The 15,665-nt window shown below is 28.0% G+C and overlaps 2 protein-coding genes across 7 annotated transcripts in view; one reads left to right on the plus strand and one right to left on the minus strand.

Annotated features, from left to right (window-relative positions):
* LOC118068379 (serine/threonine/tyrosine-interacting protein-like) overlaps positions 1-15,665 on the minus strand; it is a 62,499-nt gene that overhangs the window by 35,689 nt on the left and 11,145 nt on the right. Inside the window, exons 1-2 of one of the 4 annotated variants that reach the window (XM_035085731.1) lie at positions 10,348-10,544; positions 9,538-9,667 (exon numbers count right to left, since the gene is read on the minus strand). The exons of 1 other annotated variant lie outside the window; for it this stretch is intronic. Coding sequence is in view for 1 of the 3 variants with exons in the window: in XM_035085730.1 (XP_034941621.1) it covers positions 10,348-10,350 (3 nt within the window). In the remaining 2 variants the exon portion in view is untranslated. Of the gene's footprint in view, positions 1-9,537; positions 9,668-10,347; positions 10,545-10,742; positions 10,815-15,665 lie in introns of those variants that run through there. 2 more of the 4 variants (XM_035085732.1, XM_035085730.1) reach the window with 2 other exon arrangements.
* Fife (regulating synaptic membrane exocytosis protein fife) overlaps positions 1-15,665 on the plus strand; it is a 51,513-nt gene that overhangs the window by 26,628 nt on the left and 9,220 nt on the right. For all 3 annotated transcript variants that reach the window (XR_004690502.1, XM_035085726.1, XM_035085727.1), the window contains exons 11-18: positions 804-875; positions 6,287-6,411; positions 9,121-9,233; positions 9,387-9,463; positions 9,585-9,643; positions 14,410-14,579; positions 14,662-14,877; positions 15,336-15,655. Coding sequence is in view for 2 of the 3 variants with exons in the window: in XM_035085726.1 (XP_034941617.1) it covers positions 804-875; positions 6,287-6,411; positions 9,121-9,233; positions 9,387-9,463; positions 9,585-9,643; positions 14,410-14,579; positions 14,662-14,877; positions 15,336-15,655 (1,152 nt within the window). In the remaining variant the exon portion in view is untranslated. The remainder of the gene's footprint in view (positions 1-803; positions 876-6,286; positions 6,412-9,120; positions 9,234-9,386; positions 9,464-9,584; positions 9,644-14,409; positions 14,580-14,661; positions 14,878-15,335; positions 15,656-15,665) is intronic.

The following is a 15,665-nucleotide window of genomic DNA, read 5'->3' on the forward strand; positions in this document are numbered from 1 at the left end:
TTAATTTAATTTATCAAGTGAAGTATTAATATTACTCAGCAAAATCAACAGAACGAATAAAAAAGATTTTATTTAGTTGCATGCACAGGTTTACGTGTTTTCAGACTTGTTGACGAAACGATAGGACTTTTTAGTGCTCATAAAACTTCAATAAACTCTTTGTAATTTTATTTTAAATATATTTCTTGTCGAAGTAGGAAATACAGCCGGAAAATTAATTAAAGACGCAAAAAAATGTATAAATATAATTAAATGCTCGTAATATTTTTCACGTAATTTAAATTTGCGATTTTCATCTGCTTTTTTTAGTTGATATAAAAATAGTAGAGATGATCAATCTATTTAGAATTAAAGCATGAGATAAATTGTTAAAAAAAATTTGAAGAGTTGGATTAACATCGCCTTTCCACTTGATCAAGTGGAAAGCTATTTTCTAGGAGTAGTATAGAACTCTGCACCCTTTAAATGCATTATCTTCCATTCCCCTAGAATGTCAATCATAATATATACCTAAAATATTTAAATCTTTAATAAACTCTGCAGTTTCATTATAAATCCACCCTTTGACAAAGTAATTCACAGATATAGATTAAAGAGAATGACAAAACGATAGCTGCTTTTGAATTAAATCCCTGTTCGTTCGTCGAGAACATCGTAAAACATTAAATGAAAATAAAAGTCAGAGTGAGGTGTAGGGAAGTCAAAAAAAGATAGGATGAAAAGATAATGAAATGTTGGCAATCTTAATCTTAACGTAATCGTCTATTAAAGACATAAAATTACCAGCTAAATTTTCCTTTTAGCACCACGGATGAATGCAAAGAAGAGAGTTGCTCTAAGGAGGGATCCTTTGTTGATGGACAAAGGACATAGAAGTAAGTATGCTACTTTCGTAAAATATGTTTTTTCGATATCATATTATGAGTATTAAAATGCTTCAGGGGAATTTTTTTAAGCTTCTAGTCATTTTCAAGTTTTATATAATCTAAATTTCAGATAAAGAAGCTCTGAATAATCGTTAAATGATTTAATCTGTTTTTTTACATTAATCTTCTAAACTTGATAATCGAATAATACTCTTAAAATTTTTTTTTATCCGACAACGTGAATGTTGAAGATTATAAAAATTACCATCAACTACACAAATTCATTTTTCGAATTATTTTTCGATGATTAAACGAACACCTGTATAATTATACAGGATAATCAACAATAAATAGAGGCAAATGCTGAGGCTTCACTTTGTGTGATTAACATTCTTTGTAAAAGTAGTTCTCTGTAACTTCATTTACTAATTTAATACATTTATCCTTTCCTATTCAATAACTTTAGATTAGAACAATCTAAAGTCTTAAATATTATAATAAAAATTTTTTATAATTCAACGTAACAAATAAAAACGAAATCGATAAAATGAAATTGCAAGCAATATTTTCCAGTTAACGCTCTCCAAAATCCAACGCTCCAATATTTCTATTCCCATCTCTTTATTGAACAAAATTCCCCTCAATCTTTTTTACGGAATATTTCCTAACAAATAAACAATATTTTAGCAATAGAAGGTTGCCAAAAACAAAGTAAAATGGCTCGTATATGGATTTCAATGATTCTTTGATAAATTTTATCGGCTGAACCCAATCTAACAAACATAGATTCAGGCTATTAATTCAGAAGAGAAACCATAGAGATAGAGAAACGTGTGGCAGAGGTTATTCGGATCAGTACATATAACTGTCTGCAGTACACGCAACAGGTTCGTGATTTTCTTTTATGACGTCGATGAATGAATGAAATTGTAAACCTAATAGAAGCATAATAACAGACGTAGAGAAAGGAGAATATATATCGTATTTGGTATCATCAATCATTTAATAATCGTCTTTAACACGCCCACATCGTCATTACATTGAGGGATTTCCATACATCATACATTCAAAGCATTTTCAACTCCATCCTGCGTTTTTTATCTATTTGACTTCAGTATTTGTCATTTCTAAAAAACCGCTGTATTCTTACCTTCTTTGCTTTGAAGATTTTTCAAAAACCTAAAAACGTAAAAAAAAATTAAAAAATTATGTAGATAATTATGATAGTCATACTAGTTTTTTCCTCTTCTGTAGAACCACATCTTTTCATTTAACTAACATCACTAGACCGGACTTGAAGATAGAAACGAATAAAATAGAACTTGAATGCACATGAAATAATTAAACGTCGCTTGAACGTTTTAGTCTGTGGTTCTTTAGCACGTAGCTTGTCATGAGAGTCTGTCTATAGTCGTCAAGCTTCGTGTACTATTCTAGTTTTCCCATTATTGTTAAATAATGGAAGCTTATACTAAACTTTCAACAAAAACATAAGAGCACTCTTTCCTTGATGAACTAAATTTTTTCGCTTAATGATAATATTCACCTCATAACCATTATAGTCCATTAAATAGATTGTTTTCAAGTGTGTGGGAATTAAAGTTAATGGCAGTCTATTGGTGTAAAATTTATTTTTCCGTTTTCTTGAGCTCCATTGCTATTGTGTCTATTAATCTTTCATACTCTTTTGCCTCGTGTTCTCAGGTTTCTTTTTTTTCCACTCCAATGTAAACTATCTTGGAGATATGCATACTATCTAGGTAATCAACAGGTATCGGACTTAAAATTACAAACATCACGCAATACTTGTGAGCCATTTGACAAAATAAATACCATAATAACATCACATTCTAGAGTATATGATTAATAAATAAGTCCATAGATTATCTAATGTTTTCATCAGTTCAACATCATTCTTATCATTCAAAACCCTTTCTATTTATCAGCTTTTTTTTCACTCACCGATATTTTAAGTCTTGGTTATAAAATAAATTAATTTAATATTCATCAATATTATTATTACATTAAATGTTTCTTTATCATTGATAAAAGTTTAAAAAAGTTTTTTAGCGTATCAATTTCATGTTCAACTAAGAGCATTCTACTGTCAATTAATTGATGAATACGTTGTATGAACTCTATTGACTTAATTGTTCAGTTATATAGAAAATAATTATTTATATGAATATTATGATATAGCCTTGACTATACACTAAAGCATAAATTCACACAGGAGATGATTTTCAGAAGGTCTTGCGGTTGACCTAGATTATCCGTGAATGTATATATTCCTTGAATATTATAAACTCGAGTTTATTTAATACCGTTCGATCGGTTTGAAGTAAAATACTCACTACGAACATTAGTAAATAAGGAAGTTCTTTATTGGATTGAAGAAAATTTAATCAATCAACTTTTAAATGAAAATAATTTAAATATAATAATTTATTCAATATAAATTATTCCGAGCATCTTAATAATTAATTGATCGTGTTCATTATTAAATCATGTATAAGATGATTGGAATTTAGTAAACAATAAAAAATAAATTCCATATTGATTTTCGTAAATAGTTAAATTCATGAAAAGCATAATTGAATATAGTGAAAAGCCGCAAGGAATATTGGAATTAATTTGAGCTTATCACAGTCGTGTTCGACGTCAAAACTGAATAACATTTATCCACAATATTCTCTTCAATTTCCACTAGACTATTTGTTCTTATCTGTAGAACAGAAACAAACTAATTAATTAATTATTTATTAGGAGTAATTAGCTACCAACTTTTTTCCTTATTAAAGCTCAAATATTTTTGTTTTCAATCCTTTATTTCTTTTTTGCTCCTAAGAATTACATTCCTATATTTAATTTATTATCTGGGAGGAAACGAAACTATCATAAGCTTCAATTAGGAGAAACTTTATGCTTATATGTGCATATGTATACATATATTGGTCTAATAATAAACTGTATTTGGGATATGTATATATCGAATTCAGTGAAATTTAGACGCAATTTAGTCAAATCGATTGAACTTCTAAATTATTTACGTCAATACCTGTAATCATATGGAGAACATTGTAACTGATATTAAGCTTAGTAAATTAGAATGAGAAGTAAATTACATCTCACACTTTAGCTGATTATTTAGACATTCAATTGGTATAATTTTGCATGAATATTTAGATTGTTTCTTTTTGCTTCAAGGATAATTATTATCTGAAAAAATACTGTTGCTGAGATAAAGTTATTTCAATTTTAAAAACTCTTGAAACTCTTCAAGGATTGCTAAGAAAAAAATTGTTCAAAGTTGGATTGTTTTATATTTTCTTTTAAATAAAAGTCGAGTTTATGAAAATAAATTTCTAGTTTTTAAATTACTAAGAATGTTTTCAGGGAAGTTATTAACACACGGAAACTAAACAAACTTATATTTCTCAAAAAAAACTATAATTTTTACATTTTCTATTGCTTGTCAGACATTTTATTTTCAATTTCATACAAGATGAGATAGTTCAGCATGTTACGAACGTCAGCTGCGGTTAGAAAATCCGTTATAATGCAACCCCAATTTCATAACTTGTGATAACACAACTGATGTAGGAAATAATTGTTGGAAACTACTGCTTCAAATTTCTTGTCCATTTTATATCAATTCGAATATCACGTTCGTTATCATGAAATGCCAAATCGATTGAACCATTCTATCAAAATGAAAATAATCTCTGAAGAATTTAACTTCTTTTTCGAAGAAGAGGAAACTTTAGCCGAATTAATGTCAATGGATTTGTGAATAAAATAAATTGATTTGATTGAAATCAGAAGAAAATCTAGAAATTATTTATCGATTTTTATAGAACAGCATAAACAGAGATTTACCAATTGATGCAGAAAAATAAAATGAAACGAAAGAGAAACATATTATGATACAGAAACAATAATGATCGAGAAAGCCATAATGTGCGGGAATGTACGCGACAAGTTTGCGGTTACCCCAAGGATAGTTTTGTATCTGTTATCCCGAGTATTGTGCAACTCTCTGCGTAAATTCTTATTCATATAATCATTTAGAGTTTTTTTTATGTCATCTGCAATTGCATAATTATACGTTTCTCTTGCTAAGAAATATGTTTAGAAACTAGTAAGTAGTTGATAATAAGATTCAATAACAATATATCTCTACAAATATTTATAAAATAAATTGAGTTTATATTAATACAAATCTGTGACATTTATTTCCGATTAAAAATTATATGCCTTAAATTTGAATCAGTCAAGGAAATGATAGGAAGACAGGATTTTGAAGTAAAACTTTAGGAGAGTTCACTGTAAATCCCAGTTTTCTAAAATGCATTATGTTAATGCAGATAAGTGTGTTAAATATGACGTTACTCATTTGATTAACATTGTAGTCACTTTTCACGCATTTCTAAGTGTGTAAAAAGTTACTACAATGTTAATCAAATGGATGACGTCATATTTAACATACTTACCTGCATTAAAATAATGTATTCTGGAAAACTGGGATTTACAGTGTTATTGGTAACAACTTGAATAATTTTTTAAAGATTTTTTAGGCATCATTTAAATACTCTTTTGAATTTAAATCATCAAACTATGTCGGAAGCAAGACTGGTCTATTCTCAATCTGACATTGGACTAAGGTTGGCTAAATTACCTCAATGTTGGGTCAGAAATAGACCGGCCTTGCTACCTAGAAGGGATGTTTCTCAGGATTGTTTCAATTGCAAATGCGGTAGTGGGTTGACTCTTCTTTCATTCTAAGGTTGTAACTGACATTCTAACTGGGTAGCTACGAAATAAAATCCTAATCTGGAGTCCCAAACATGGCCCACTTAATTTTTAAACAGGAGAAAAATAAGAGGAAAGAAGGAAAACAGAAGAATGGCGGAAGGATAGTTGGAGACAAATCAGGAAATACTCTAATATGGTGTATCGTAGCAAAACGTGATCAGGCTCATATATGGCCATATTTCATTGCTACTCAGGAAACTACCCTCCCTCTTTCCTCTTCCTACTCTCTAACTACCCTCCGACTACTAACTAATGACCCTGGTCTTATTTTCTTTTCCGGTCCTGAATTGACTCTCCTACAAAGGCCGTATCAGGCGAGGTGTCTTAAAAATAAAGTGGGCCATGTTCAGAACTCCATTAGGACCGGATTTAAGTTCCTACCTAGGTACTTTTATCTTGAACTTGAACTCTGATGTTTACTATCGCCCTTTCACACACTACAAATTTTGAAATAAATTAAATACAATAATAAATAGAGAAATTCCAAGTAGAACAATTCGTTTTAAGTCAGACAATTACTTTTTTATTTGATAGAAATAATTTAATGATACTAAAATGATAATATTCAAGATAATATAAATATAAATGTTAATTTTTCATTTAAGCACGAGGCTTTGGCATGCATGTAGTTGGTGGAAAAGCTGCAAGTGATGGACGATTATATGCTTCTATAGTGTGGACAGTGCCTGGCGGACCAGCGGACAAAGCAGGACTTCAAAAAGGCGATAAGGTACAAAAGTATTTCATTCCCATTGTGTGTAAACTTTAACAATCCTATGAACCTTTTACATTCTCTCTAGTTTTAATTAATTCATCGACAATTGAAAGTAGGTCTTAAGATAACTCTATTATTGATTTACTGATTTTTATTATGATGATTATCATTAACTTCATATATTTCAAGTTTCATGTACAATGCAAAAAAACTAATTGCTGTAGAAAAGAAACTGAATAGAATAATTTACTTTAAATTTTGTATCTTTCATCTTTTTTTACTTAATGTCTAAGATTTTAGGTAATCCAAAATGCTTTTTATCTGTTAATTGAGTGAAAAAAGAATATTTCATTTTACAAAGTATTTATCATTATATATATTTTTTCTAAAAAAATTGAAAATATTACATTTTAAACAAAATGATTTTCTTCCATAGTTGTATTTTATTTTGTCCATATGCTGCGTCTGACAGTAAATTTACAAAAATTGTTGATATTTTTAATAATATTTCCACTACATTCAATAAATATCAGAAAATCGATTCGATGATGAGATAAAAGTTTTAAAACCAATAAATAAAATGTAACCTTTGACTTTTAACAATTATAAATAATTAAATAATTTTATTTTAATTGAAATGAATAATTGAATATTGTATTCCATAAAATTAAAAAACGTTATAACCCAAATGACAAATCAATATACCAATAGAAAATATACAGTTTTTTTTCGTCTTGGATACTTATAACAGATAAAAAAGAGTGTCACCACTCAGTTATGTTGTATTACTTTCTCTAATTGCCAGAAAACACAGCTCGCGGCTGTTGTTAATAGAGAAAGGTCTACCTCCTCTGTAATTAATTGCACGAAACTCCCTGAACGTCGTGTTATCGAACGCCCTCGAGCCTTTCTATATACTATACCTTCTCTTGCTTCACCCTCAACTTATGTCGATGTTTGTTACGTCATGCGATAGTACTTAGTCTCGTTCTTTTCGATAACGACCGAAAGCCACACTAATAATAAAGTACATACGTCAAACTATCGATAAAATCTCATCCGATTTGCCAGAGTTTTATAGAGATCTTCTCGTCTGGAGGATTATAAAAAAAATTAATCAACTCAAATTTTTCGTTATTCCTTTTGTATTCTAAAGATCCTAGAGATTTTAGAGGATTATGAAAAATTGATGAGAAAAATTAAAAATGGATATTAGCTCAAGAAAAAAATCTAAAAGAACTATAATATTCAATGAGATATATTAATAATCATTGACATGAATTTTAAAAAAAATGTTAGGCCTTCTAAATATTTTTTTGTCAATTTCGACAAAATATCTTTGAATCATTAATATTAATTTATTAATTTTTTTTTTTGGGAGTAAAATATCTGTTATCAATATATAATGTTAGTGAGAGATGTATAAAAATGCAATTTATTTATCAATTTAAAAAATAAAACTGAAAATAGTTATTTATTGTTTTCAATCATATCATATTCCATCAATCATGATAGACTCATATTATCACTCAATACTTTGAATAAGAATTGTTCCATTTATATTAAAAACTAGTTTTTTATATTATCAACAATAAATCACTAGAAAAAATTTTTTAAATAAATTAAATCATATCAATACTTCTATTATCATTTAACAAAATTTATTACTTAAAAATTTTTATCGAAAAAGCTTCTTCTTCAATCCAAGTATAATATTTTTTTTTCAAATTCTACTTGTACGTATTATATTACTGATGTTTCTGAAGTATCTACGAAGAAGATACATCCACCCTAATCCAACAAGTTTAGTTGAACTTGATCAGATTTATGAATTAGATACTTGGAAAAATTTGTCTTCAAGTTTGAAAATATTTTTCTACCAATGTAAGCTGTGCCGCACCCTGATATCGTTTATATGCACTATATATACACAATTGTGTGCAAGCTCGATCTAGGTCGGCTTACTATTATATGTCTGATGAGAAATGTTTGCACGGATATATACGGTATATGCTACAAAACTGTGTGGACATGATATACAGAAAAGTAAACTGCATTCATGGAAGGTTTATCAAGCTTCATTTATGTTATTTCTCCATCCTATTTCTATCAGTGTCGGAAAATAATCTAGTTATAAGAATTATAACAAAAACATATGAAAGGAAACTTGATGAAAATTAATTTCTGTCTATTAACTGAATGAATAAGCATAAAAAAAATATCAGCAAAAATCAATAAAAATATTCCAGTCAAAAATAATAATAAATTATCTGAAATATTGTAAAAATATATTTTACTCTCATAAGTATTATATTGGAATAGTCAATAACTTAAAAAAAGTCATTAAATCTTATATTGAATAATATTTTTAACTCAACTTGAGAATCCTCCGAGACATGATTACGTCAGTGAAAAAGTGTAGGAAGTCATTTGCAAAGTTCTAAGAACTTAAGATCAAGACTAGAAAGAATTTACTTTTAGAATTCTAAGTAATAATAACAGTTTTCTTTGATGTAAATCAGATCTAATAATTACGTTAATTGAAAGCATCTTAAAAATAATTAATTATCTCTTTCATTCTCTTTTCTTTATTTTTACTTCTTCTTCCACTGATATAATACAAAAAAGAAGTTTTCGGATTTAATAAAAATACCTCAGTAATAACGTCAAAAATTGTCATCTTTTTATAGAAATATATATCTCATTGATTTCATGCAATTCTAGGTACTCGAATGGGCAGGAGTATCTCTCATCGATCGAAGTTTCGAAGATGTGACACAGATAATTGAACGTTCTGGCGATGTTGCAGAACTTGTTGTGGAACATTTAGGAGATATGTGAGTAGTGCTAATATAAAAAGAAAACTTTTACCTCCAAATATTCCATCATAGTTTAAATAAATAAATAAACAATAAATAATTATTTACTAATTAACAATTAGTTTAAATTTATTTTTAACTTATTTTTCCCTCTATTATTAAAAAATATAGGGAAGCAGAATTATTAGATGAACCAGGAATGGTGTCAACATCAGCAAAAAATTCAGGAAATCTCGGTCTCCAATTAGGTAAGTTTAACAGAATAACTACTTTCCAACCTATTCCAACATTTTATAGGAACAAAGTGTGTTTATATACTTACTATATAAATGCAGTGAAAATTTCACGAGATACCCATTAATTTTCCAGACTCGGAAACGGATAAAACTCCTTCGTCACCGACCCGCAGGAAGCTTCCAAAGACGCCGGTATAACGAGTTGATAAATTGAGTCTACAAGTGTGACCTTTGTCTATATTTTCGTTTAACTATCCTTTCCTCACTTCTTCACCTTTTTTAACATCTTTCTTTTAATTTATTTCGTTATTTCTATTGCCTTTATTTACTATACTCGTACGATAAATGGAAAAGCAAAAAAACAATCTAATATCGCTCAGTAAATGAATCGTAGGAAATTAAAAGTTAGATTTTAGAAAAATAGAAGAGTCTAGATTTATCGATGACGTTTCAAGCTTTATATATAAATAGTTTATATTTAGTGTATTTTATTAAAAGGGATATTATATATTATAAATCTGTTAAATGAAAAAAATGGGCCATCCAATCGTACCTTCTTTAGTCTGTCGTTCAATGTACCAAAATGATAATAGTCATTTTTAATGTATTGTCAGTGACATAATAGATTAGACTTAGTAATAATAATAATAATAATAACAATAAAAATATTATTTTGTTTTATGTAAATAATGAACGTGACAACGAATATGCATTGACGCGAATGTCACGGAAATTAAAAAAAAAAAAAACGAAAAATGACTGTAAATATTTAAGTAAAAATAATGCACGTCCAATATATAATATATACATATTTACATATTTAAATATAATTAAATATATTAGTCTTATTATAATTATTTTATTATCACCATAATCATTATCGGTATTATGATTACCATTAGATATGTAAATGTAGTATACAATCAGTTGATTTCCAATTTTTTTGTACGTTTTCACAGACAGTTTATTAATGTATACTGTTGCACATTTTCCTTTATCACTTAAGCACTCACAACACATCAATATTAAGCACTAGTTTCGATTATTTCCATCGATACACCTGTTTATAATATTGATTTGAATCTAACAATTGTATTGATTTAGAAATTCCTGATTATTCTGTGATAATATTTATATATATGTATACATTTATATTAATCAAAGCTATATATATATATTAGGTATTTATAGTGACATATGTTATGTTAAAATACATTTGGGGAGGGGAATTGTATAATTAACATTAAAATAAGTACTCGAACGGAAAATGAGACACTTAATGCTTACGTACAATCAACAGTAGTTTCTGAACCGCGCGTAGAAGATTTTTACGTCGCTGTGGTTACAAACAAATCATCAATGTATTATAGAATTGAATCAACTGAATAGCTCAATTGAACTGTAGGAAAAGCTTGTTATATATTATGTCATTAATTAATTACTTTAGTATCATTTTCATTTTTTCAAGTAGTTCTAAATTTTTCGATGAAAAATATTTTTTTAAAATTGAGATTAAGGGAAATAAATAAATATTTCAAAGGAATTGATTATTTTAATGACATTTAGAGTTTTTTTTTATGACATCAAGTACCTTATAGAAGAGATGAAGTAGTGATATTTTGATGAATTTTTTATATTTTATCCTTCAATTAAAAAACCTTTTTTTATTTTGCTTATTTTATAGCATCTTGTAGTATTCAATGAATAATCATTATAATCCGAATTGGTGAGTTAACGATAAAAACTTGTTTCAATTCATTATTTTTCAAACATTTTATTTTAAAAGAAAAAATTATCTCTTTCAATAATTATTAAGAATAGATTGAATTTAGTAGAATAAAAGAAAAGTTTCAACTAACTTATCATTTCTTATTCTTCTACTTTATCTAAAAAGAAGATATTTAAATTTAAAAATTATTTACATTCAAAATTAATATTAAAATATTGATGTTATTCGATAAATATTGAAAACTAATTCATATATTAGTATTATTATTACTGTCTATTTACATATATAATAATTCTGCATCAAAAAGTAAATATTATTCTATGTACTTTTCCATGCCTATAACTACAATTGAATCTATCAATAACAAAACATTTGAATAAGTAGTAAATGTAAATGTACTTTTTAAATATTCATTAATTAATATGTGTATATAATATAAAATTATTCAACTAAAAATTAAATTTTTGAGAAATTTAAAAATAAAATCATCTTATAATCAACTTGAAAAAATATCAATAGATAATTTTTTAATTTTTTGAATTCGTAAAATTATAAGGCCACAATTAATCACGCAGATTTTTCAACATTCACATTATTATTATTTTGCAATTTAGATAATAGATTGACAAAATTTCGTTTAGAAACATTAAGAACAAACATTTTCTCGCTCCAATAAAAGATTATTTCCAGCATTTATTCTTTATTATAAATAAAATATAATAGGACTAAGAAATTACGAATAAAAATAAAAACAATAAAACATAAACGTGTCAGTTGGGGCGAGTTGCGTAATAACATTCAACATAAGGATAATTATTCCCAATACAATATCCCAAAAATGAATATTTTAATGTTTATGAGTGTATACATTTTTAAATTTATCATATAAGGATACTTTCAACTCTAAGACTGTTACAAAAAAAAAACAACAGTAATTCATCATTCTGAAACAGAAGCTATAAAAACTTTCTGCATACATTACTTCATAATTAAATATTCAATAGTGATTACTCTCTCACAAGAAGGTAGTAAATTAGTTAAATTGTCGTGAATTCATGAATGACATTTAGATTACGTAGATCTTTAGACTTACAATGCATACAATAACCCAATTGTAATTAACTTAGAGTAAAAATCGAACAAACGAATAGAATTTCATGTATAAAACTGGATGTATGTAAAAAATAAAAAAAAAAAATAATAATATTGACTGGAACTTTTAAAATATACTCGAAATTCAATTTTCGAAGTTAAATCAATCAACCAGACTTCTTTTAGATTTAACATTCTTCTAGAGTATTAAATTTTTATTTTTCTGTTTATCGATGTTACTTTTGACTTATTTATTTCATATATACATATTACTTTAAACTAAAATAATTCTTCTTTTTATAATTCTACTTTATCTCTGGAAAAAAACCAAAAATGGAAAAAAAAATAATTAAAAACCTACTGTATTTTTTGTCGTCTGTTTTGGACGTTGTCTCTTTGTTTTATGTTTCCATTCTATTTCTATTCATTCCCATGTTAATTCGTGTTCATCTCTGTGTCCCATACGAAAAGTTAACAAAAAAATCGCTGACAAATGACGAAAATGTAAGTTATTGCTATGATAAAAAAAAAAGTTTAGCATAACTGGCCCTCACGCTACTCTCTCCCAACTGGCACGACTCTAGTATTTTTAGAATTATTCTTTAATCTTTTTATTTAACTTACATTTTATCTAATTTATTCGTTGTTATTCATCTATGTCGAATGTTACTACGCAGCAATTTACCGTTAACTTATTTGTTTATTTTTGTTTCCAGCCAACTTTAATAATTAATTAGTATTAAAAATATTAGAGTGCTTTAAGTGAATTTCTCAAGAACATTTTATAGTAATTGTTGGAGTTAATTGAATAATTATATAAGATTCTTTATCAGCAAAATAAAAAATTGTTTTACAATAATTAAATTAAACAATTTATATAATTAAATCACTCTAATAGTTTATCTGAAAAAAACTAATTTTCCAAGTTCTGGAAATATTAGAATAAGTGTGCGTAACTCAGCAAGTAGATGATGTGAATAATGAGAATGTTTTTAATAATTATATATGAATAAGATATTAGTATACGCGTCATATTTAACGGAGACCATGCAATGAAGACCTTATTAGACCTATTTTCAATAACAATATTTACATACTTGAAAGTATCTTTATTAAAAACAAAAAAAAGAAAAATCCAGAGCCTGGTCTTCGAGGCATTTCCTCAAGAAAATCTCAATATATTAAATCATTGACTTAAATTGATATATCCAACAATACTTGGGAAAAGTCTATAGACTATGGCGCAATTTAATCTTAATGTTTGTTTTAATCAAATATATCCTGATATTTCGTCATGCTTGATACGTATGTTTTTTCCTTTTTTTCTCTTTTCACTTCATTCTCTTCTTGATATTTTTCCCAATTGTACGATAACGGGATAGTCGTATCCGATGGTTTTGCTTGCCCTTACAAGTAGTGATACCATCAAGAATGCGAAAGTTGCTAGTGAGCTCGTTTGAAATCCTGGGGAAACGAGAAGGCGGGGTGCGATTTATAGTGTCTCAACGTACCCTGGAGAGCCAGAAATGAGAATGGACGTGAAACATTAGTAGGGCAGGAGTAATCCAATGGATAGTGAGGTGAAAAAGACGAATGAGAATGGGCTCTTGAAGAATCGAATGAATTTTTAATATCACTATGATTTCTAATAATTTTCATTATTTTTTTTTCTTTTCAGTAGAGCCCGAATGTTTCTTTGTCGTCTCTCATTTCCTCTCTATTTTTCGCCTTATCGTTTCACCCGGATTCATCGATTATGAATAATATTGGTGGCAATGAAAAGCCGCTCTAAACTATTTCACAGATGTGTATGCTTAGCATGCAAAATGCATCCGCTCTTCAACTTTTTCAAAAGTTTTTTTTTTCATTTTTTACCACTATTCTATTTTCTTTTATCTTACTTTAAAATGCTACAACATGAGCCAAGCATTCCTTTCTTGGTATTCCACGTAAACTTTCATGCAAATTTTATCAGTTCATCCATACACCTACAGTTGACGTATAGAAAAGTTCAGGAAAAAAAGAAATTCTTACATCTGATGTTTGACATAGTTAGGAAATACTTGGCTCATGCATATGTTATCTATATACATCACTAAGTGTAAAAGATTAAATTCTAACAAATCAAATATTTCAGGAACAAATAGCAAAAGAACGACAAGTTACTGGACGAGTTCAAATTCATGTTTGGTATGAAGCTGATAGAAAAGAACTTGTAGTATCAGTTTTAGCTGCTGATGAACTTTGTACTAGAGATGATGGTTCACCACCTGAAGCATTTGCTAAACTTATCCTTATGCCACCTTGGTAATTATTGCAATAATATTCAATATTATCTTAAAATACGTTTGTACAATTTATTGACATTGAATGTAATTTTTGTTGACAGTGGTGATCAAAATTCCCATCAAACAGATGTAGCTGGGCCGTCACAAAACCCTATTTGGAATGCTAATTTAACATTTCCGGGTATATCTGGTGATAAATTAATGGACAGAACGATTGAAGTAACACTTTGGGATTGTCATCCTGATGGAGATAATGTTTTTCTTGGTGAATGTGCAGTAGATCTACAAAATGCTTTTGAAACAGATAGAGAAGCTTGGCAAGTATTTTTTTATCTTCAATATTTCTTTTTTCCAATTTCAAAATATCCGCTAAATTATTTGCATTGGAAATTTATTTTTTTTCTCCATCTGTTACTAGAAAAAATCAATCTTTAATTCTAACCATCTGTTTATTGATTTATTTCTCTACTTTTTTTTGATATACCTCAGCTCCTAGATGATTTCCAACTACCTATTCCAGATCATTTTAACATTTTCCAATAAAACCAGTTTTAAAATATTTTCTGTCAATAAATATGAATATTTTTAATGCATCCCTAGACCATTACTGTCTGCAATTTAATGTTGTTTTTATTTTTCCAACTATTACTCTGTATTTTTTATTCCAGTTATAAACGAAATAGTATTGAGAATATGCTCCATTCCTATAGATATATATCTCCTCCACACTTTATTGACTTTAACGTTTTTTATTTTTTTTCATTTCTCCGTTCAGGTATCGATTAGAAGACCCGCGAGGAATACGTTCAGGAAAGTCACCCTACGCTTCGCCTCGTGGTTCACTATCGATGGAAATAGCTCAACGTCTATTGAGAAGGGAGCGAAGTTATAGCGAAGATACTCAAAGTGATAGTGGCAGCCCAGAACCGTACTTCCTTCATCCTGATCATGCTTGGCAGTCAAACTCGCGACGTGGATCATCACAATCTGAACAACTGGAGATAGAACCATATGAACTTAACAAAGACTATAGCAGATCTCTTCCAGGAAGCAGGAGAAGTAGCTTTCAGAGCCAAGGAGGAACTGATAGTAAACGTAAGTTTAT

The sequence above is a fragment of the Chelonus insularis genome, unplaced genomic scaffold, assembly GCF_013357705.1.
Source record: "Chelonus insularis isolate UGA/USDA-ARS -01 unplaced genomic scaffold, ASM1335770v1 contig_3_pilon, whole genome shotgun sequence".
Taxonomy (NCBI): domain Eukaryota; kingdom Metazoa; phylum Arthropoda; class Insecta; order Hymenoptera; family Braconidae; genus Chelonus; species Chelonus insularis.